This window comes from Pristis pectinata, chromosome 19, assembly GCF_009764475.1.
Source record: "Pristis pectinata isolate sPriPec2 chromosome 19, sPriPec2.1.pri, whole genome shotgun sequence".
NCBI lineage: Eukaryota > Metazoa > Chordata > Chondrichthyes > Rhinopristiformes > Pristidae > Pristis > Pristis pectinata.
In genome coordinates this window covers 35,859,837-35,884,742 of record NC_067423.1, presented here as the reverse complement: position 1 = coordinate 35,884,742, position 24,906 = coordinate 35,859,837, and the positions used below count along the sequence as shown (strand labels likewise).

The following is a 24,906-nucleotide window of genomic DNA, read 5'->3' as shown; positions in this document are numbered from 1 at the left end:
GAGAGTAATTCATGCAACAGCAAGGAATAGGAAGAAGCAGCAGCAAAGGGTGTGTGTTACAATGGAGCAGCTCACTTGGCAGGAGCACTTGTCAAAGCATCACTGTACCTGCCCATAAGTTTCCATTAATTAATTTTATTGGTTAGAAATTATGAAGATCCCAGTATTTATTTCCAATATGTGATGGTCCATTGGCAAGCGCACATTTAAAATGTCCTTTGAAGGAATTTAAAGGACAACATTTAAAGGAATTTAAAGGAATTAAAAAATAACTGTTGGCACATGTTGGCAGTGTAAAAGGTTTTAATTGCACAACACCAATCACAATTGAAGTAGAAAAAATAGAAGGAATATAGAATGACTGGTTGCTTAATTACATAAATTGGTACAATAAGTATTATGATGTACAAAACTTTCACATATTTACACCAGGTGTATGACAAACCCAGTTTTATTTTTGTACCTTTGTGTGTCCTGAACACATGTTACAGATATAAACCCAAGTGTCAAAAGGAGCAGTGGAGGTTCATTTTGGAAAAGCTTGCTAGGTAGACAAACTATTATTTCATACAGATCAACCTTAACATTCACTTATAATCTGTCCCACAAAGTGATTACACTTAAATAGTTATCAAAATATATAACATTTAGATCTGACTGCACAATTAGACTTTTCATGATATTGTACCAATATGTATGGAAGTCACTGATAATACATCAGAATATCATAGATTAAAATTAGTGCTTCCAAAATGAGCTCTCCCTAAGGGGAGCGAATAGATGTTTGAGCAGCAAATCTTAGTAAAACCGGTTTTAAGGCTACATTATTCCCTACACACTGATTTATGCCAGGAAAGCCAATCAGAACAATCCTTATTTTACATTTTCATTCGAAACAAAAACATCTACTAAGAGTTTGCTTTTTTTGTTATTTCTCTGTTGATCTGGATTAAGAAGGTGGGAAACACCAGGTATTTTTGGAGGCCTTACATTTGTTATAACATGGGCATTGGGAGGGAAATTGCATTGTGTTACACAGATTTCCTTCTTTTACCAAACACATTGTTAATTAATTTAGCCATTGACTTTGAGCCACTGGGTCGTCTTCTACGATTTCCACTTGCATTCCTGATGGCCTTTGAAAACATCGTTCCTACCTCCTGGTGATCTTCAGCTGCTGACAGTTCGCAAAAGTGGCATTTGTTTTCTCCAGCTAAGAGCAGCCCCTCCTCCTCTCTCACTTCTCTCATGTGGCACAAGTCTTGCTTATTGCCAACTAAAAATATCACTGATGTAACATCTCTGTACAATTGAAAATAAATTTAAGTGTTTAGAACAGGCAACAAAATCTTAAACCTTTTAACTACACAAACTTTTCTGCAAACAAAGCCAAAAAATAATTACATATTTTCAGGTACAGCTCTGTAATTACTAATTTGCAATCCAGAGACACAGATTGCCTAAAGGACATGTTTTTGTTCATATATAGTTGCTTTATCTCATGCAAATAACTTCTGATAATGTTTCCAATTCCACTGTAATTTCAAATTCAGATCTTGTCTGCGTGTGGTTAGGCCAGAGACAGCTATTCATGGAGAAGACCCTAATTATACATGGGATGCTCATCACTTGTTGCCTGCTGTGGATAATCACTGGGAGAAATTCATCCTTGGTCGCTAACACCAATGCATGAGAGAGTATCAGCTGACCTTGCTCCTCTCCTCCTAACCTTCAACTTCTCTGACATCAACAGGCTGACTGCATAGAGCTGTGGGTGCATTTAGAGCCCACAGCAAGGGAGAAATGTCTCCCTTAAAGCTTAAGCTTTTCCCACAGTGGACTTTCTGATTATGCATATCGGTAAACTGCCAGCACTGCCCCTCAGTTTTGTACTGAGCAGGTTAGATACCCTGGGTCACTTAGAGAATTGACCCTCTGCATACAATGGACTAAATGACCATCAGATTTCTGAACGGTCCATGAACCCATGAACACTACCTCGTTATTCCTCTTTTACACCATTTATTTATTTTTGTAACTTATAGTAATTTTTATGTTTTGCACTGTACTGCTGCCACAAAACAACAAATTTCACGACATGTCAGTGATAATAAACCTGATTCTGTATTCTGTATGGTTACAGCAGATCACGATGTATGCAGTACAGGAAGTCCCCGACTTACGAACGCCCATACTTACGAACGCCCGTACTTACAAACCGACCTTCGTGATCAGTTTGTAAGTGGGCCCGGCCCCCGATCCTACCACGGAGGCAGTACACCTTCTTTGGCCCAACCCCGGGCCAAGTGCGTATGTGCGGCTGGGGCCATGTGCGGCCGCGATCCCCGGCCCAAGTGCGCATGCGCGGGCACTGTTCCGAGCTACATACAAAATTGGGTTACGAACAGTCTCAGAAACAGAACTCGTTCGTAACCCGGGGACTTCCTGTATATTTGTATGTTATAGCAGTGTACAGTGTATGTAATATTTTGGAGTGTTGGAACAGTGTATACAGTGGGTTGGATGGGACTCTGTCTACACTTCCTGCTGCCTTGGAAAAGTAGCTAACATAATCAAGGCCCCCACCCACCCCGGTCATTCTCTCCCCTCCCCCATCGGGCAGAAGATACAAAAGCCCGAGAGCACGAACCACCGGACTTAAGAACAGCTTTTATCCCACTGTTAAATGACTCTTGAATGGACCTCTCATTTGCTAAAGGATGAACTCTTGATCTCCCCATCTACCTTGTTGTGGCCCTTGCACTTTGTCTGCACATTCTCTTTAGCTACAACACTATATTCTGCATTCTGTTTTCTTTCTACTATCTCGATGTAATTATGTGTGGCATAATCTGTCTGGATGGCATACAAAATAAAAGCTTTTCATTATATCTCAGTACATCAAAGTCAAAATCTAGTTTATTCTCATATGCACATGTATGCACAGGTGCAATAAAAAACTCACTTGCAGCAGCATCACCAGCACATAGCATCAGAGAAACATTCATAAGAAAAACATAAATTAACAACATAAATTATACAAAAAAAGAACACAATTAGAACAAAAAAACAAAGTCCATTATAGCGCAGAGTGGTCACAGTGTTGTTATACTGAGGTAGTGATTAGGGTTGTGTAGGTTGGTTCCAGAATCTAATGGTTGAAGGGAAGTAGCTGTTCTTGAACCTGGTGGTGTGGGACTTCAGGCTTCTGTGCCTCCTGCCCCGTGGTAGCTGCGAGAAGATGGCATGGCCCAGATGGTGGGGATCTTTGATGATAGATATTGCCTTCTTGAGGCAGCACCACATGTAGATACTACCAGTGGTGAGGAGGAATTTACCCATGAGTTATTGGGCTGAGTCCACTACTCTCTGCAACTTCTTATGTTCCCGTGCATTCAATTTGCCATACCTGACCATGATGCAACCAGTCAGGATACCTTTAACAGTACATCTGTAGAAGTTTATTCATGTTCGATGACATGGTGAACCTCCTTAACCTTCTAAGAAAGTAAAGACGCTGGCGTGCCTTCCTTATGACAATAATAAACCAATACTATATATGTTATGTTTTGGAGAGTTGTAGCAGTGTAATAGTGTATGCAGTGGGCTGGATGGTTATAGCAGTGTAATTGTGTACGCAGTATTCTGGAGTGGGTGGCACTAATGCAGCAGTTAATGTTGTTGCCACCCAGCCCCAGTGACCCAAGTTTGATCCTGTCCCCGTGGGGTTTGCATGTTCTCCCTGTGACCACGTGGGTTTCCCCATGATGCTCCGTTATCCTCCCACATCCTGAAGACATGCTGATGGAAGGTTAATTGGGGGCTGTTAACTGCCCCCAATACGGGTTGGTAGCAGGAGAACAGAGGGCAATTGATGGGCAAGTGAGTGAGAATAGGTTACGGGGAAATAAGTAGGGGAAATGGGACCAATTCCTCAGAGAACTGACAGAGTTGGGCTAAATGGCCTCCTTCTGTATCACTGAGAAACATGAGACATATGAAGTATCCAATGTAAGCCCTGCATGACCTTTCCAGCTCATGTTCAGAACACACTGGAATTAATACCTAAAATTGGTCAAACCTTTCTTTAGTCCAAGTATTATATTATTGGTGTGCTACAAACATTTAAACACTGTCCTATTCAACTAACTGTGAAGTCGACAAATAAACTTGAAAAACTAAACATTTTTTGTTTCACCTTATTGAATGCCCTGCTTTCTAAAGCAACATAAATTGTATCACTTAATGCTGAATCATAGACATTAGAGGTTGTTAACCACTCTCCTAGCTAATACAGATTTCTGAAATGCTTTAGTATTAGCCTTGGCTGATCAGGAATACAAAAAACAAATCCAGGGCCTCAGCTATAAAGAATACGATGCAATTGTTTCACTGGAGACTTGCATAACTTTGGGAAAAATATTATGACTTTTTTGCAATTTTTTTTATGATCAATAATTACAATGGCAGATGTGCTGTTTTTAAATTGATAACTCCAATTATAATCTCATTAGTAAGAACTACTAATCAACCAGTCACCAGGGACTGGTGATAAAACTGGTCATTCACAAGGAACCTGCAGTACTGAGCATTTACCACTTCTCAAATCACTTCAATGACTCCCTATGAAATGAAGCTGTGATTGTAGTTTGTGTACTGTGTGACAGTACAACAAAATTTAAAATTAAAGTCACCTATTTACTCTTGAAAGCTAACGTACAGTATGAATTACTGTTGAAAAACAAGTGAGATGACTAAGTGTTTTATTTTTGGGATAAACATGCCTAGACTAATTTAAATAGTTACAATAGGGGCAGCACAGTGGTGCAGCCAGTAGAATTGCTGCCTCGCAGTGACCCATGTTCAATCCTGCCCTCCAGTGCTATCTGTGTGGAGTTTGCCCATTCTCATATGTGGGTTTCCTCTGGGAGTTCCAGCTTCCTCCTTCATCTCAAAGGCATGTATGCAGGCTGCTGGGTTAATTGCCACTGTAAATTGTTGGTAGAATCTGGTCAGCACAGAGTTAGTGGTCTAAAGGGCAAATTTCTATGCAGATCCTAAAATTAAAGGTAGCATTGACATCTTCAAATATGACATTTTTGGAATGAAAATCTTGTTTTGGCCCTTCCTGCAAGATGTTCCAAAATTTACAACATTAGGAGCCTAAAGAGATAAAATTGATGTCAACCAGACTCCACAAGAAAATAGATTTGCCAAAGTTGATACTTGTGGAAAACAAATGGTTTTAATCACATCAACCCTTTTTAGGTCAGAAGTTCTCAAAATGTTTCTCCTGTACCTAACTTTGGAGAGAATTTTCAAATTTCTTCTCTCCTCTCCAACCAAAGTGTAAGTTTTGAATTAAAACATCTGGTTTTCTAATTGCATTCCACTTTTAACTTGATCAGTTTGAAAACCTAGTCCATGCACTGGGCACACAGCCCACAAGGCTCATTTTATTTGCTTCCAGAACAGCAAGATTTACAGATTATGACAAAAAAAAGACAATTTAAAGCACATAAAATTCTGATTATTGCATATCTGAAGATGAGCCTAGATTTTCTAATAAAATTACACATTAGAAAAAGCAAGGCGATAACATGTGCACATTTCAACTTCACTAGTAATGTCCTGTGTAACCTAACTTTTTACAGATTTACCTTTTACCCATTCACAACAGAATTTTTTCTGCACTATTTATTTATTTTTGTAATTTGTGGTAAATTTTAATGTCTTTGTACTGTACTGCTGCCACAAAACAACAAATTTCACGTCATATAAGTCAGTGATAATAAATCTGATTCTGATTCGTAAATAGAGAAGGAAGATCGTGATTCAACTGTTTCATGAAATTGGATGTACTCACAGGGTAAATATGATGAGAAAACCTACGGAACAATAAAAACAGCTTTGAAAATTCAGTCTGTGTGTTCATTTTTTTTAATGATCGGTATAATTTATTCTTCAATATTTGTGAAGCTAATTAAAGGAATACAGTCACATGACAGTAACCAAATTACATGAGTGTCCTTTGTTCTCAGTTCTTCTTTAATTCTCCATCCCACACCCACTTCCATCTCGCTCTCAGCCTACACTCGTCCAGTGAAGTGTAATGCAGGCTCACAAAAAAAAATCTCATCTTTCTGTGAGACATTCTCCAACCTTACAGCATAACTTTAATCATACTTGTTTGTCCCATTAACAGCATCATTTTGGTCATTTAACCATTACTACCCTCCAGCTGATCACAGGCATTTCCTACTTGCTCTTTCTCTGCCACTTCCTTTCCCTCGGTTCTGTGTTTGATTACTTCTAGGTCTTCATCCCATTCCAACAGAAGGTTATCAATCGACAATAGTTAACTCTGGTGCCTTTCTCCGGTAATGCCGCCTGACTAGCGGTGATTCCCAGCATCTTTTAATTCTCTGTTTCTATAACTACTGCAAAAGATCTCATGCAGATGTTAGCTACTGGGGCATACTGATAACATTTTCAGAGGATGCTATTCTGAGCCTTGCTTCATGCTCAAATGCTACCTTGTTTAATATTCAACACTGGACCATTCTGCCTTCAGTTGTAGGTGACTAAACATCGGGTTCTGACAAAAGGCATCAACCTCAAATGTTTCTCCCTCTATAGATGCTGCCTATCCTATGACCATGTCCAGCATTTTCTAATTTTACTTCAGTTTTCTGGCATCTGCAGTATTTTGCTTTCCGATCTAGTGTTGCCTTATCGTTCCGTTCAAGCTTCCCTACTTTGCATGTGCACACACGAGTACTAGTTTTGCCAGTAACTCCCCATGTATCATCACACACACACTCACATAAGATACAATGATCCAAGACTAATATAATAACTATTCTTTGCTGCTTTGTCTTTCATTCCCCATCCCTCAATATGAGCTACTCCCGCAGCTCATATAGGACAATTATTTCAAGGATGGCAGCATTATTTCTAACACCAGTCTCACCTACTGGGGAGGGAGTGAAAGCTTCCTGTACTCCCAGATCAGCTATAAACACTTGGTCAGTGTGCAACACTTCAACCCAACTAACAACAAAAAAAAAACCTTCTGCAGAGTGCCCACTGCATATTTCACTATATTGGCTGAATGAGGCTAAGACTAGTTGAATACAGGACTTCTGATTTACTGCGGAGACTCTAGAATCTTGGATCTATATCCTGAATGAACAAAATACAAGCACATATATCTAACGAATTAACATGGCAAGTATGTGATGGAGCAATAACTGTGACAGTCTGGTACGAAGCAGAACATGCTGGAAATAGTGAACAGGGCAGGCAGTATCTGTGAAAAGAGAAGAGTCCGGGACCTGAAATGTGAACAGTTTCTCTTCCACAGATGCTGCCTGACTGGTGAGTGTTTCCAGCATTTTCTGTTCTTGTTTCAGACTTCCAGCATCTGCAGTTTTTTGATTTAGAGTGACAGTCTCATAATTGTTCAAATGAGTGGAAAATATAATAATTAAAAAAAGATTGTTGTAAATGAAATGGTGGGCAGACCATTGGGAAGATCCAAACCACCCAGTTTAAAGGGATGACCAGAGTTGAAGACAGTAACAAAATAATGTGCATTTACCTTTTGCAAATCTCACTATTCACTTCTCGTAGTCGTCGAATGAGAGTCTTCGCTGAGACAAAGGAGGAACGATCACCGATATCGTACACCACAACAAACCCATCAGCCCAGTTCACTTGATCAATTAGTGATGACTTATTCTCCAAATTCTAGAAGAGAGTCATTACAAAATAAAACTATTTTTATCTGTGCTTTAAAAGAGAATATTCAACATATTGAGCATTAATTCTAATTTAGTTCACAGTTACAGTTATTTGACTAAGTTTCTTCTTATAAAAAAGTGAAAACTTAAATAAGGTTGGTTAAGTAGAAACAAGAAGGCATAACCTTTGGTGATTAAAAAAAAGTGAGATAAGAGGCTGTGGAATCCATTGATAAAAAAAAGGAAATAAATCATCATTAACAATATACAAGGAACCTGTAATTCTTATCCACTGAGTTTTTTCAATGGAAGCAACCTCCCCAAACTTCACTCCTTTTCTCCAAGTCTTTTGACAGAGTTCCTTTTCAAATACTCTTACTCCTTCAATGATGTTTGTGGTGAGACAGTCACAACGCAATGAGGCTCTGTTACAACATTTTGTCCGCTTTTGCTCTCTGTTACTCCAACAATAGTTACAAGTTATGTCCCTCGTCACTGATCACAATTTCCTCCTGTAAATCCATCACTAATTTAAAAAAATATATTTTGCCTTCCAGATAGTCACAGACCCTACTACATCCCCAAGGACATCTGAAAGTGCTTTGTTTTTAAGCAATTACAATGCAAGCGGAGTCAATGGCATTTTCTGCAGGTTTTAAGTTTTTATGTACTTTTCCCTTTTTTGAACAGTGTGTGCAATGGTTATAACGGAACAATCTACATGTCTAACATAGCCAAAGAGGTCACATTATCAATATAATATGACTCAGAATAAACAGAGTTTTCTGCTACCAGCAATGAGTCATGTCCTCTGTTTCACAAGACACGAGAAATCTATTCGAAAGAAAGACTTACTTGGGAACATGGATCAAATATTTCTAAATTAATTTGCCGGCCGTCTATGGATAAGCGTTTTTTGTAAATGCACTCTGCAAGAATAATCAGAGGTTTAATCAGATTATTACACAGCAATATTACTGCTCCTGTCCCCAAATCTGTTTCAAAATAATTGTCTGAGCAATTAGACACACAGTTTAAAATGTAAAAACATTAAAAGCTGGCACATATTCTATTCTGAACTTAAATATGTCACGCAAATATTTCAATTTTATTGGCTGCAACTTAAAACTTGTATCTGAATAATTTTGAATACATTCTGGTCTTGTTGTTGCTAATATAAAAATCAGGCACATTGATCTTTATCAAGCCTTTATCACAGCATTTCCAAAAGAAGTTTAGTAACATTCTTTATTGACTGTGGTGTGCAATCACTGCTGTCATGTGGACAAACATGTGCACAGTAAGGTCCCACATTCTGCACATTTTTAAGCCACACTCATAGTTTGACAAGTTGTCTTCTGAATTCTGAGACAAGAACAGAAAATGCTGGGTAAATGCAGCAAGTCAGGCAGTGTCCATGGAAAGTGAAGCAATCAATGTTTTCCCAGTATTTTCTGTTTCCCTTTCAGATTTCCAATATCTGCAGTTTGTTTGATTTTCACATCTTGTAAAGCTGATGCCTGCCATGACTGAACAATTCTCATGCTGTTATTTTACAATGTTTAAAAAATGTAATTTGTTTAACACCAAGATTAAACGAAAATTGCAACAGAAATAAATGAGCAAAACACTGCCAACTGCATTCCTTGCTGGACAGGTTTCGACCGCGATATCACTCCCTCCAAAATAAAAACAGAAAATGCTGGAAACACTGAGCAAGTCAGGCAACATCTGTAGAAAAAGAGAATTAACCGTTTTTGGGGTTGAAGGGTTTTCAACCTGAAATGTTAACTCTTTTTCTACCCACAGATGCTGCCTGACCTGAGTGTCTCCAGCATTTCTTGTTTTTATTTCAGATTTCCAGCATCTGCACTTTTTTCAATTTCGTTTACTCCTTTCAATTGCTCCTACTGTGGAATATCAGCATCACTCTGCTTAAGAGATTCCAGGAGGCATTTGGTTTTTCAAGCTTCCAAAAACATTCAAGTGTCCAATTATTGAGGTCATATTATACAATTTCTTCTACGCTTGCAGGAACGATGCATTATGAAACAAACGCCTTAACATCTTGAAACCCACACATTTATCAGCGGGGTCGCGCGTTTACGCAACGAGAGCTGATATTTCCTGGAATCCCTGCAGCATCCCCAGGGTCTTCAGCGCTTACCTGAACTGGACGCGTACTCGCCAATAAAACGCTTGGTCAGAAAACGCACAATGAGAGCTGTGAACACAATAAAAGTCTCGTTACACCCAGGAATACACAAGAGGCTTCAGAAATGCCTTCCAGAAATTTAACGCAAAAACACTTATGAGAAGTGACCTGAGCAGCGATGTTCGCTTACCGGATTTCCCAACTCCTTCGGTTCCTAACACAGCAAGTTTGATTTCATTCATGCTGTCAGTGGCTATTAGTGAGCTCTAGTCAACCTTCCCTTCTGCGGGAGTTCTTAGATAGCCCTCGCTCTCCTGCGAGACTACGCGCATCAATAGAGCCCTATCTGTTTGCAGGCACCGCAAACCGGCGATCTCCTTTTGAGGGAGCGCCTCGGCTTGCGTCACTTGGGCGCTGTGGCTGTCCATCATCCTCCCGGGCTCCGGGGAGGCGGCGGTTTTCTGTTTGGAAAGCTTGCAAAAGTGGAAGGTGCTTGTTCATTCCTCTGCGTCTGCAGTGGGGGAAAAATAGGGGAAGGCCTGCAAAAAAGACCAGAGATAAGATTTTTCTTTGAATAATAAACATGTCTAAATAGATGGCAGGGCATTTCAAAACTATCATGGAGAGTGTGACGAATAAATCCTGGGCTGGGGAAAGGGAATAAAACGACTAAAAATAGCGCGGGGAAATAAAAACAAGGGATAATGTGGGAAGACTAATCCCAACTCACGTGGATGGGTGGAATAATTACAGAATGCAATGGAAAGTAAAGGTGCAGGATAATACCAGAATATTTATGTTAAATGTTAACGGAAAAAATATTACACACAGAAATGCACCTTGAATGACGTAAACTAGGCAATGGGGGAGATGCATTCAACTTGTGAGAGGGGAGTCCATGTTACGAAAAGTTTCAATAATGCAAAAGATACTGTGTTGCACGACTGGCGTTAAAAAATAAGCCTGAACTACTAAATGCACTGACTACCCCGAAACAAAAACTTTAGAATAATATTTCGGCGCCTCAGCATCAGTGGCGCCAGTGCCAGGGTTTTGAGAAGCGGTTTGTTCAGAGATGGAGTGAAGCTGTCAGTTGGCGCACTGGATAATGTGGCTGGGTGTGCTGGTTTGCTCTTTCAACATAACTTTTATGACCGATTGTAAGAGTAAACAAAAACTATTATCTTTTATCACGTGAAGTTACAGATGCCACAGTTACACCAGTGAAAGGTTGTCCGGTTCTTTCTTGGAGAGTACTCCTTCCGTTTCATGGGCTAACGTGAAAGGGCGTTTAGCTACTGGAAATAAAGCAGAATAATCCTTTAAACAATCTTTTAAACTTCCCGGGATCTGTGTCCGGGAGCGTCACTCTCAAGTGCACATCGTCGTTCACATGGATCAAAGGAGGTTTGGTGCTCCTTGTTCCAGGATTGGGAAACTCCAAACCATACACCAGGGTTGGATGACAATTCTGGGACTGCAAAGGGCCGCAGGTGATGTGGCACTTTTATAAATCAGGTCCTGAAAGAGTGAGGGAAGGAGCATCAATGCAAAATTGTAAACTTCCATTTAATCAGACCAAACTACAGTGGGATAACCAACTCCAATTGTCCTTGAGATTGATCATGTGACATTCTGATTTCATGACATAAGATTGGGCGATCATGTGGTATTTGTTGCATTTGCTTTATAAGGGTTGAATCCTCTGTAATTTTTTCGTGATCATTGCTTTATGCCATTACTATTGTTCGCATGAGAGGTGTTGTTTGATTCAGAATGCTGAAGAGTTAATAAAAAGATCCACCCACAGGAATGAGGAGGCATCATCTCCAGAATTCACCACCAACATGTTTCAAACATTTTTAATATGAATTTTTAATGGATAAGGCATCCACACCAGCAGTTAAAACTCTCAGCGGTGCGCTGTTTCAGCCTATCTAACTTCTGTGTGCAAACCAGCTGCTGTGTTTGCCAATATAAACAAGGTGATTGACTTTTAAAGGTGAGAAATTGATTGCAAAGTTCTTGGGGAAGTAATGAGGAAGTGAGAAAGTGCCTAAGATTTTTACCCCCTTAACTCCAGCCTTAGATGATTTTTCTCTTGGTCAAGCTAGCTTGAAAGAAACCAGTTCACACCTAGAAAAAGCTCTTTCTGAAAATGTTTCCCCATGGCAGGTACTGGTATTGGTTTATTATCGTCACTTGTACCAAGGTATGGTGAAAAACTTGTCTTGCATACCGATCGTACAGGTCAATTCATCACACAGTGCAGTTACATTGGGTTAGTACAGAGTGCATTGATGTAGTACAGGTAAAAACAATAACCGTACAGTACAAAGTGTCCCAGCTACAGGGAAAGTGCAGTGCAATAAGGTGCAAGGTCACAACAAGGTAGATCGTAAGGTCATAGTCCATCTCATTGTATAAGGGAACTGTTCAATAGTCTAGTCTTATCACAGTGGGGTAGAAGCTGTCCTTAAGTCTGGTGGTACGTGCCCTCAGGCTCCTGTATCTTCTACCCGATGGAAGAGAGAAGAGACAATGACCCGGGTAGGTGGGGTCTTTGATTATGCTGGCTGCTTCACCAAGACATCGAGAGGTAAAGACAGAGTCCAAGGAGGGGAGGCTGGTGTCCGTGATGCACTGGGCTGTGTCCACAACTTCTCTTTTTGACATATCTCCAATGAAGCAGTGTCTAATTTCTCAGGGTTTCAATATTTTAGTACAATTCAGCCTGAAATCTCAAAATGATCTCGCTAATCCCTGGATGGCATTTTCCAGCAGAGATGAGAAAGGCAGCCTCTTGCCCCATCCTGCTAGTCTCTCAGCTGCTCCTTTATAAGGGGAGGATGAACAATACCACATGCAGTATTTCCAGCAAGAGTTTTTTCCAAATACCTCCCGCCTTGACCTGCCCCATTTTGTGATACTCCTTGTGTGGTGTCTACAGAAGAAGAGGAAATTTGGTTACAATGAACTGTTAAGCAGCTGAAATCACATGTGAAAGTTGGGTCAAGGGTCAAATAATTGGCTGATGGTCAGAAAGATGCCATTGGATCATGGGTTTGGGGATGGGACCAATCAGACCATATCAGTAATCAAACTATCATCATATCGCTTGGGATATCACTTCCTTTTGAAGCTTGATATTGCAGTTGGGTTTGAATAAAGAAATTCACTGACCCATTCATTGTGTGTTATTCTTTCAGAACACCAGCTCTACTTTTTTTTCCCCTTTACAGCCTTCAGCTGCATCCTAAATAATGTCAATATCCTGGTAGGTTGCCTCTCAGACATGTTGATGTAACATGTAAATTTTAGCTACTTAGTCATACAAAGTTAGCAGCAACTTAAAGATCACAATTTATTATACTGGGTTACACCAATTTGTCTTATAATGCTGCAATTTTACAGGCATAGCTTCAGATGTCAAAAAGTAAATTGCATTCTCTGTCAGACAGAATTTTACTAAAACCATTTTACACTCTAATTGAGTAATAAGATTGCATTTTCTTCCATATCTTTCACACAGATAAAATGTATTTATAAAGCATGATTTTACCACGCAAGCATTATTATTTATTATATAAAAGAAATGAGTCATGGCATGAATGCAATAGGTAATGTCATTCAGGACACACAAACCACTGGCATGGCAAATGTTCCTTCACTTTAAAGCAAAATCTGCTGGAAAAGGAATTTTCATCTTTTGGTCAAAGTAGCCAGTTATGTATGGACAGCATTTGGTCTAATATTTTTTAGATTCAGTACAATCCCATAAGTGAGTTTTAAGTTTAGATTTGTTGGAAGGAAAAGTTGTCTACTTACAATTTGCCACCCTTCGAAAGGCTCTTTGGCTTTGTCACTGCCTTGACATGACATGAGCCCATTTTATAACGTTTTCTAGTGTATTTCAAACCTGTCTCCATCATGTACTCCAATGACTGAATCACTAAGTCATTCACTAAGTACTGTTACAAATGTTTTGCTTCATACCATCGTAATTAACAGTGCCAAACAAGTCCATTTTGCTAAATTATCTCTCTAAAAGGGCTCATTCTCTTTCAATAGATATAACTGCAATGTACTGGTGGGTTCCTATTCTAACTGCATGTGATGCATTATATTCCTGGCAATGCAAGGAGCCAGATAACTGCTAAAATACATGTTTCTTGTTTATTCCACTCTCCCCAGCCATACTATGCATTTGCACACACACAGACATATGTCACATGTTTATATACGCTACCCTGCTTTCTCCTAATTGAAAAAAATCATTCAGCCTCTCTGCAGGGTGTCTGAGTCTTTGGTCTTGTTGTTGGCATATCCACACAAAGGAAACCATTACTTCTTGACTCAATTCAGTCAAGTTAGGTGTTGTTCCTTCCATAATCTCCATTGGACCAGTTTCTAGGATACCCTCAATCATATAATTCTCGCAGGAATGAAATAATCCTAGTCCTTCCAAGCAGTTGACCCGGGTTCAATTCCTGGCCATCGCAGGCTGTTGATTTTTATGGCGGTATGGTAGTGTAGCAGATAGCATAAAGCTATTACAACGCCAGCGACCCGGGTTCAATTCCCACCACTGTCTGTAAGGAGTTTGTATGTTCTCCCCATGTGTCTGCGTGGGTTTCCTCCCACACTCCAAAGATGTACGGGTTAGGAGTTGTGGGCATGCTATGTTGGTGCCAGAAGAGTGGTGACACTTGCGGGCTGTCCCCAGCACATTCTCAGTAATGCAAAAAGATGCATTTCACCGTGTGTTTTGATGTACATGTAACTAATAAATAAATATCTTAATTTTGTCTCCTATTTTTGCTAGATATCCCTTCATAGCAGATGCTTCAACTATCAACTAACATCCCATTTCTGAGTGTTAGATTGGCTAGGTAGTGCCCCTCTCCATGGTTTGAGTCATGGTTGTGTTTTTGCCTCAACCGCTACTCTTTGGCTCTCCCCTTAAGATTAAACTTAATCATGTTCAAAGTCTTCTTCACTCTAATAACTCGGATATAAATCTTTGTGGAATATTGCACTATTCCGTAGTTCAGCTGAAAGTTTGCATCACCACTTGGTATGGAGGCTCCAATGCGCAGGATCAAAAGAGGCTGCAGACGGTTGTAGACTCAGCCAGCTCCATCAAGGGCACAACCCTCCCCGCCATCAAGGACATCTTCAAGAAGTGGTGCCTCAAGAAAGCGACATCCATCATTGAGGACCCTCACCACCTGGGACATGCCCTTTTCACATTACTACCATCGGGAGGAGGCGCAGAAGCCTGAAGACTCAATGTTTCAGGAACAGCTTCTTCCCCTGATATCTCCATCATCAGATTTTTGAACGTTCCATGAACCCATATACACTACCTCATTATTCCTCTTTTGCACTATTTATTTATTTTTGTAAGTTATAGTAATGTTTATGTCTTTATGTCTTGCACTGTACTGCTGCCACAAAGCAACAAATTTCACAACATATGTCAGTGATAATAATTCTGATTTTGATTCTGATGTCTCATTGTTAAAGTCCACCACCTTTGTAACTTTTAGTACTTCTATTTCTGCACTGTGTCCTTATTCACTGATGCCTTTATTGCACTATTTTACATTTAAGTGACATAGTAAAATAAGCCTGGGCTTCATACCATTTTGTATCAAATACTCAAATAGAAGTGAATACAACTGGAATAATTACTGAGTCTAGTTGTCTTGGTACACTAAAACACGAGAAAATGGATCTAATTCTTCAACAATATGCTCTATGTAGTACCAGACTCAAACCAAGACAAGTGAAGGTGTTGTTGAACCCTTCCTCACAACAATCAATATGTACATTTGGGAAAGGTTCATTAGCTATTTCCTGACGGATACAGCAGCTACAAACTCTTCAACCCATCCCCAGCCAATAAGCCATACTTCTGGCTTACTTCCATGCTCTCTTTACCACAATGGTTAATGTGAAACTCTTCTGATATCTGTTTCTTCAATATACTTGGTATGACAGCACAAATTGTGTTCTATCAACAAATCATGCCAGCATTTATAGTACACTCTGACTTCTTTCTCCGTCACAACTTCTTTGTATACTCCATCCTTTCATAACTTCTTCATATACTCTCTGCTGAGGATTTAGTTTATGACAAGCAAGGCTTCACAGAAAAAAATCGTTGTGATTACCTGTTATCCTCATTCGAAGACATTGTAGCTAACTACAAATGAATGACATTTCTGCACCTGCAGAAAATTGCTGAACTACTATGTTAATTTTCTGGAGAATTGTCCATATGATATTTTAAGCCTTGAAGCATTGTGAAAAGCATGGATGTGACCTTTTCAAGAGCAATAATTAGCTTGGGCTGATGAACTGATAATCTCACATGACTATGCAAGAGCAGAGTTTGAAAATGTGCAGTGCAGATTTTGTTTTAACCAATGAGTGGTGTTGGAGGATAATTTTAAAGATGAAAAATTCTATTGCAAGTAAGTAGCTTTAGAATTTCTCTAAACTGGACCAGGATTGGCGCAAGTTTAGTTTGTGATAATTCTACTGATCTTTCATGGAGCCCTGTTCATTACTTCCTCCCTCAGAGGGTCTCCTAGTGCAGAAGGTGGCACCTTCTCTGTCTACTTTCTGCAGTTGCGACACTCTTCATTTCTTGCTGAGATATGGTAATTGGACATCAGACCATCAAAACACATCTCAATCCTGTCTTCTCCAGATATCTACACAGTACAAGCATAGAAATGTTAACTGGTGTTTGATATTAAATTTGAGAAGGACAAAGATTATATACAAGATTTCACCTTAAATAAGACAGATTTCAGCGGAATGAGTCGTACCCTCCACATTAATCACAGAATAGATAAACCTGTAGTTCAACAATGGGAAGTTTTCAAAGCAGTAGTTAGATCACACAACACCAACATGTGTATCAATATATCTATAAATTCTGTATGTAATTACTATAATGTTTGAATTTTTTAAATTTTGTTAATAAATTGTAGTAATATGTCTCATTGTGCTGCAATGCCATAATATTCAATATGTAATTAAATGCAGAAAGTAGTATTTTTTTCTTCATTTTGAGTTAGTAAGCTGTTTAAAGCTCAAAGCTTAACACTGTCCAGGACAAAATAGGCTGCTTAATTGGCACTGCATCAACCACACTAAACATTCATTCCCTTCACCACTGGTGCACTGTGGCTATAGTGTATATCATCTGCAAATGTTTCTGCCCAGGCTACTCCGAACTACCACCAAGAAAGATAAGGACAGAAGGTCCACGTGAACACCACCACCAGCAGGTTTCACTGACAGGCATACTCCACCCTGAATTGGACATACATCAATAGTCTGTTGGTGCTACTCCGTTTAGTGCCTGGAACTCCCTCAAGTACACCAGAAGGACTGCAGTGGTCCAAGAAAATGGCTCACCTCTACCTTCTCAAGGGCAATTTGGGATGGTATATGAATGCTGTCTTTGCTCTGCCACTAAGTCCCAAGCAAATTCTTGCATTTTTAAAATCATGATTTTACATTATTTTTGTATTTCAAGCTTCACTTTTCATGTCACAGCTGACTTTTTTAAAGGTGGAAGCAATTTGTAAAGGTTTGAAATCCTCGAAGACAAGTTAGACTCAAAAGTGTTTGCAGGTTTGTTGCTGTTATGAAAAAAAACACCTACTAAATTCCGGAAGTGGAGTTATTTAGGCATATCTGACAGGATTTACCTGCAGCTCCCACAGTTCACTTGAGAAGCAATCCTATAATTTTACTATCTCCAACACTTCATCTTGTGACCTGGTACTAGACAATAATGCAGCAGTTAAATTACTGGACATGATAATGTCAGGATTAACGATCCAGACACCTGGTTTAACAATCTTGAGACTTTTCTAATCCGGGACGGATATGGAATTTAATTTCATCAGATTAAATAAAGTGGAATTAAAATTAAATGTGGCTTCTAAAATTGAGCAGGAAACCACTGGCTTATAAGGAAAACCCTTCTAATTCACAGATCTAGCCTATATGTGACTCAAAACCTGGTGCAATCTGGTTTTCTATTAAATTCCCTTTGAAATGTTATAACAGCCCATTCAGAATTAGAATCAGAATCAGATTTATTATTACTGACATATGATGTGAAATTTGTTGTTTTGTGGCAGCAGTACAGTGCAAAGACATAAAAATCTATAAATCATAAAATAAATAAATAGTGCAAAAAAAGAAATAATGAGGTAGTGTTCATGGGTTCATCAATCGTTCAGAAATCTGATGGCGGAGGGGAAGAAGCTGTTCCTGAATCATTGTGAGTCTTCAGGCTCCTGTACCTCCTCCCCGATGGTAGCAATGAGAAGAAGGCATGTCCCGGATGGTGAGGGTCCTTAATGATAGTTGCCACCTTCTTGAGGCACTACTTCTTGAAGATGTCCTCGATGGTGGGGAGGGCTGTGCCCGTGATGGAGCTTGCTGAGTCTATAACCCTCTTGCGATCTTGTGTGTCAGAAGTTCCATGCCAGGCTGTGACGCAACCAGTCAGAATGGTCTCCATCATACATCTATAGAAATTTGTAAGAGTCTTTGGTGACATACCAAATCTCCTCAAACTCCTGATGAAGTAGAGACACTGGCATGCCAGCGGTTTTTCAGTTGTATGAAAACTGTTACATTTAAGTAGAAATGGAAAAGAAATTTAAACATTGAATTCTACTACTTCCAGCCCAGTCAACCTTATAAAATATTTCTGGGAACAGGCCTCTTTTTTGGGAGAGCTGTACCACAGACCAGATAAATAACAGCCTAACCTAATGACACTCACAAATTCATAATTTAAATACAATATGCTGAAAACCTCTATCATATTCCTTGTGTGAATCCTTTCCACTGACAGAGCAGAGCCATTAGAGGGACTGATACAGTGATGAATATGTGAGAGGCAATAGCCCTGGGAATCCTCAACATTGACCCCAAACACGGTGAAAGTCTCATGACAACAGGTCAGACATGGGCAAGAAAACCTCCTCTTCACCACCAACAAACCAAATTGATTTGGAAATATACAGTATATTGTTGGTCCTTTATTATTTAATCAATTTAAATCCTGAAACTTTCTACCCAACAGCACTATGGGAACACTTTCACCAGAAGGACTGCAAGAAGCAACTCCTCACCATCTTCTCGAGGGCATGTAGGGATGGGCAACATGCACTGGCCTTGTTATTGACACTCAGACCCTGAAAAGTTAATAAATAAATAGAAAGGCCAACTCCAGCTCTTACTTGCTAGATTCTTATTTGCTTATGTACCAGACTTCCTTGATTGATGGATATTGAATAATACTTGGAAGCAGCATCTAGGGTAACAATAGCAAAGAATGCTCTTTATTTGAGGGTCTTCAAGAGTGGCTTGGTAACAACACACCAGTCCAAATTGGTCGGGTCATGAAGGACATAGATCCCAGATTGGATCCATGGCAGCTAGTGAGCCAAAACATGAGAGATAAAATTATCTTGACTTCATCCTCACCGAGGTACCTGTTACAGATGCATTTATCCTTCACAGCATTGAAAGCAGTGATGACAATACAGTCCTTGTGGAAGCAAGGTCCCATCTTCACATCAAGGACACTGTCCATATTCTGGAACACCAAGGACCACCTGATGCACTGCCATGGATTTGTCCCTGATTGTGTCTTTATTTTGCACTCAGTTTTTGCACACAGTCTTTTGTTTTCTCTCTCTCTTCACTGTCTTGTATAATTTATATTCTGTGTATTGTCTGTATCTACATGCCTGTACTGCAGCCACAAGCAAGGTTTTCATTGTACCTATACTGCACTGTGCTTGTGTACATGATAATAAATTTGACTTGACTTGAGGTGCTGCTACCGCCATGCTAAATGGGATGATTCACAGCAGATGTGACATGTCAAAACTGGGCACCCATAATGTGCTGTGGAAATGTCCATCACCGTCAAATGCAGACTGAAGGCCCAGCAGTTCCCTCACTCTACATCTAGAATCAAGCCAGGAGGCCAACGCTGGTTCAATTGGAAATGCAGAAAGACATGCTGGGAGCAGCATTGGATGTACCTAAAAATAAGGTGAGGCTGCAACACAGGAATATATGGGTACCAAACAGGAGAAATAGCATGCAATAATCAAAGCTAAGTAATGCCACAACCAGATCAAAACTCTGTCTTCCTGCAACTTCCAGCCATGAATGGTGGTGATCAATTAAATTAACATGACATACAGGTTCCAAGAATATCCCCGTCCAATATGTAAGTACCAAAGTCAAGGCTGAAGCTTTTGCAAACATGTTCGGCCAGAAGCACTGAATGGGCGGTCCATTTTTGCTCCCTCCCAAAATCATCACCATCCCGGAAACCAGCCAATTCTATTCGCTTCATGTGACATCAAGAAATAGCTGACGGCAGTGGGAACGGCAAGGGGGTCAGAGAATCTCCAGGCTGTAGTACTGAAGAGTTACACTCCAGAAATGACCATGCTTCCCACTAATGAGCTCCATTAGTGAAAGACTAAACCATGAAAAAGTGAAATCCCCTCACAGTGCAGAGTAAGAGCTCTCTGCCATCGGAGCAGAGTTTAGCCATTAAGCTTTGACAGTCAGTGACCCTATAAATGTAGCAGTGGAATGCAGACTGGTTAATCTGATAGCTCTCATTAGGGCAGCTTGAAGGAAGCATTAAGAAAGTATCAGTGCAATATTTATTAACCATGCTTCACATTCTGTAAATGAATACTGTTTTTCTCTCCCCTCAAATGCTTCCTCTTTTAATCTATCGCCACTGTTATTCAATGAAAGGAGAAAATTTGATATCAAGGAATGGCTCTCAGGATGCAGTTGGCTGTGCATGTCCCTGAGTGGGTTCAGAAAGTTCCACTGGGACTGATGCCACTACTTACTGGGCTGTTGTGACTTCCTGCGCACATGTAACCGACAGCTCTGGAAAGAGCATTGTAATTCAACCATGCAGAAATGACCAAACAACAATGACCAGGTTGTTGCAGTACAATTACAACACTGATAACTGCCTGACAATGTGGAAAATCACCCAGATCTGTTCTGTCCACAGCAAGCAGGACAAACCCAATCCATCTAATTTTGGCTCAATCAACTACCCTAAATCACCAACAAAGTTACAGGAGGTAACAAGCAGTACTCACCAATAACTTGCTGACCGATACCCAGTCTGGGCTTCACCACTGGTCTCTGGCACACTCAATATTCACTTCCTCTACCACCAGTGTACAAAGGCTGCAGTGTGTACCATCGACCAAATACAAAGCAATTATTCACCCAGGCATTCATACAGCACTTACCAAATACACCTCTGCCACCAAAAACAACAAGGGCAGCAGGTGCGTGAGAACACCATCACCTGTAGGTTCCCCTCCAAGTTGAACACCATCCTGACTTGGAAATATATTTCTGTTCCCCACTATGGCAAACTGGGAAATAAAGTGCAATCCATTTGGTAGTCTCTGGATTGTTATTAAAATTCAACTGCTTTGTTAGTTTCCATCAAGGAAAGCGGGTCATTGACCTTATCAAGTCTTGCCTGCATATCTCTCCTGATAAATACTATGAGGATGACTCTTCACATGCTCGGTGCAATTTGAGAAACCAGGACCTTTAGATGTATTAAAATTGTTATTCTCTGGGTTTCTGAGCGGGGCACTTAAATTACAGTGGCAAACCTTAATGCTTCCTTCAAGCTGCCCTAATGAGAGCTATCAGATTAACCAGTCTGCATTCCACTGCTACATTTATAGGGTCACTGACTCTTCTTTGTCAAAGCTTAATGGCTAAACTCTGCTCTGATGGCAGAGAGCTCTTACTCTGCACTGTGAGGGGACTTCACTTTTTCATGGTTTAGTCTTTCACTAATGGAACTCATGGACTTTCAAGCCCTGCTGCATAACAAGAGAACTCAGCAGAAAGTATCAGTGCAATATTTATTAACCATGCTTCACATTCTGTAAATGAATACTGTTTTTCTCTCCCCTCAAATGCTTCCTCTTATAATCTATCGCCACTGTTATTCAATGAAAGGAGAACATTTGGATATCAAGGAATGGCTCACAGGGTGCAGTTGGCTGTGCGTGTCCCTGAATGGGTTCAGAAGGTTCCACTGGGACTGATGCCACTACTTACTGGGCTGTTGTGACTTCCTGCGCACATATAGCCGACAGCTCTGGAAAGAGCATTGTAATTCAACCACAAGGTGATGGCATCAGGCTAAACAATTCCAGCAACATTGAGCTGGAGGGTGACACAGTGGCTCAGCTAGTAGAGCCACTTCCCCACAGTGCCAGAGATCCGGGTTCAATTCTGACCTCTGGTGCTGCCTGTGTGGAGTTTGCGCATTCTCCATGTGACTGCTTGAATTACCTCTGGGTGCTCCGGGTTCCTCCCACATCCCAAAGAGTGCAGGTTGGTTGGTTAATTGGCCACTGTAAATTGCCATTAGGCTGTAGCTGAGTGATAGGTCCTGGGGGGAGTTGAAGAGAATGTGGGACAATTAAGAAAGGGATTAATGCTGGATTAGTTGAATAGGTGGTCAATGATCATAGAACGTAGAACATTACAGCACAGTACAGGCCCTTCGGCGCACAATGTTGTGCCAACATTTTATCCTGCTCTAATATCTATCTAGCCCTTCTCTCCCACATTACCCTCCATTTTTCTGTCATTCATGTGGCGATCTAAGAGCATCTTAAATGTCCCTGATGTATCTGTCACCACAACCTCTGCAGGCAGTGCATTCCACGCACCCACCACTCTCTTTTTAAAAAAAACTTACCTCTAACATCTCCCCCATACCTTCCTCCAATCACTTAAAATTATGCCCCCTTGTGTGAGCCATCTTCGCCCTAGGAAAAAGTCTCTGACTGTCCACTCAATCTGTGTCTCTTATCATCTTGTTATCAAGTCACCTCTCATCCTCCTTCGCTCCAAAGAGAAAAGCCTTAGCTCGGTCAGCCTATCCTCATAAGATATGCTCTCCAATCCAGGCAGCATTCTGGTAAATCTCTTCTGCACCCTCTCCAAAGCTTCCACATCCTTCCTATAATGAGCTGACCAGAACTGAACACAATACTCCAAGTGTGGTCTTACCAGGGTTTTACAGAGCTGCAACATTACTTAGCAGCTTCATGTTTCTTTGCTGTATCTCTTGCTGTATTATACAGGTAAAATAAAATAAGTAATTAAATGATAACTATTTAGAAATAAAGTTAATTAAAACACTAAATATATTTAAATTTAAACTAAAGTATAACAATTATTAAAATTTACTTCCCTTGCCCTTTATCTCCTGATTCCTTTTGAAATCATTTAGGATAGGCTTGGCCTGGTGTAGGATCAAAGGGCCAATACCCCATTGTAACAGTGTGGAATCCAAGCAAGGCTAGACTGCACCACTGGTCTTCATGCATGGTCCAATGGTGGAGCATGAAAACAGATGCGGTGCCATCTGTTGCGTAGTTGATCTCAGAGATCCGCAGCACATGTATAAGAATCTGAGACTTATTGAAGTTTCAGAGTCTGAAAGATGGTGGTTCCAAATGGAGCCATGGCCTCCAGCCTAGGAAAGTTCACCACAATTAGAAGCTAAACTTATAACCTCTGCCAAGTGACACAGAAGTGCACTGAGGCATTGTGGATTATATTTATATTTATTTTATAATGCAGTGTGGACAGGAACTCAAGAGAAACCAATATACATCCCTCACATATGCAATTAGTCTCACACTAGTGCCGTGCCTTGATAGTAGTGAGCGCAGTAATTGCTATGGTTAACACAATACTGTGGATGTGGTCACAGCTGTGGTGCAGAACCATGTTTTGTACACAGCTTCTGGATGATAGCAACGTGACTATTCAATAGGGAAGGGTGGATCTGATTGTACACCTAGCATAGAAATGTCCATTTTATTCTGTGCCTTATTCCAAGTCCCTGCCCACAATTCCCCAGCTCACTCTGCCTCTCACCATCACTGTCAGTTTGCTCACTAGCCCAAGTGGTGTCAAGATAATTGCAACACCCTCACTACCCACTTATCTAGGATCAGTTAATTTATCCCACTGTTCAAGTCAAGAAGCTCCTGGCCATGTAGCTTAGAGCCACACTGCACATTTAGTTTACTCACTTGTTCATCCAAGATCTATGGATCTTTTATAATGTCATTGCTGATCTATTTCTCTTCAAAAAGTTACAGATACAGGAAATGTGTCAGATGTGTGCATCAACAAGAATTAAAGTCATTTTATACTGGAGAAACAAATGTATGATATTAACAGTCGCTGCAGTGGTTGCATTGATCTCTGAATATTTTACAGAAATAATTGCTTATAATTATTGATAAAGATTGTGTTCCTCAGATATAATTTACGGAATTTAATCAACTCTGTGCATAATGAATAAGCATTCTAATTAAAATGTATTAAATTATTCATTAAAATCCCTAACTGGATAATCAATATAATTAAAGTTCTGCATTGAGAGTTATAAGAAGATATTCCTTTAAGAAATATAGCTTCATGATGTCTCCATATCCACAGCATAGTTCATTTTTAAATATCATCCTTCTGGCAGTTAGCAAATTAACATCCACGTCCTCGAAATGGAAGAGTTCAGCCCTCAGAAGTTGAGTTCTGGACATCTTACACACTGTTTAATAAGACATTGTAATCAGGGGTTGTAAATAACTGCCTATGTCCATAAAAATATCGCAAGCATTTCACCAAGCAACAGAAGGATTTATGCATGGATTGAGGCAATCAAACATTAGAAGTTAATTTGAAATCCTTCTTTGCTCTTACAGCAGAAAATGTTTCTTGGGTTTGGTTGACCTTGAAGGCAGTGGAAAATCAGAAGTTCACAAAATCAGAATGAATTTTTTCATTAAAATTTAGTTTTCTTTATTAGGTTTATCTTTTCTCAGCAAGTGAAGTGTATTATGAATCATATAC

The 24,906-nt window shown here is 40.0% G+C and overlaps 1 protein-coding gene across 1 annotated transcript; it reads right to left on the bottom strand.

Annotated features, from left to right (window-relative positions):
• Window positions 1-292: 292 nt before the first annotated feature.
• On the bottom strand, window positions 293-10,306 carry rergla (RERG/RAS-like a). Its single transcript, XM_052034007.1, has 5 exons — window positions 10,091-10,306; window positions 9,913-9,969; window positions 8,601-8,674; window positions 7,604-7,752; window positions 293-1,302 (listed from the first exon to the last, which is right to left on the bottom strand). Exons 1-5 carry the CDS (start codon window positions 10,140-10,142, stop codon window positions 1,032-1,034), a joined length of 603 nt encoding a protein of 200 aa, XP_051889967.1. The 5' UTR covers window positions 10,143-10,306; the 3' UTR covers window positions 293-1,031.
• Between the last annotated feature and the right edge of the window lie 14,600 nt (window positions 10,307-24,906).

What these genes read in the sequence shown, in the direction of transcription:
- rergla (XM_052034007.1), bottom strand. Translation starts at nt 10,142, where the DNA reads ATGAATGAAATCAAACTTGCTGTGTTAGGAACCGAAGGAGTTGGGAAA. An exon ending in TATTTGATCCATGTTCCCAA is followed by an intron (nt 7,753 to 8,600) that starts GTAAGTCTTTCT and finishes ACTCTCTTCTAG; the next exon opens with AATTTGGAGAATAAGTCATC. An exon ending in AATAGTGAGATTTGCAAAAG is followed by an intron (nt 1,303 to 7,603) that starts GTAAATGCACAT and finishes TCAATTGTACAG; the next exon opens with AGATGTTACATCAGTGATAT.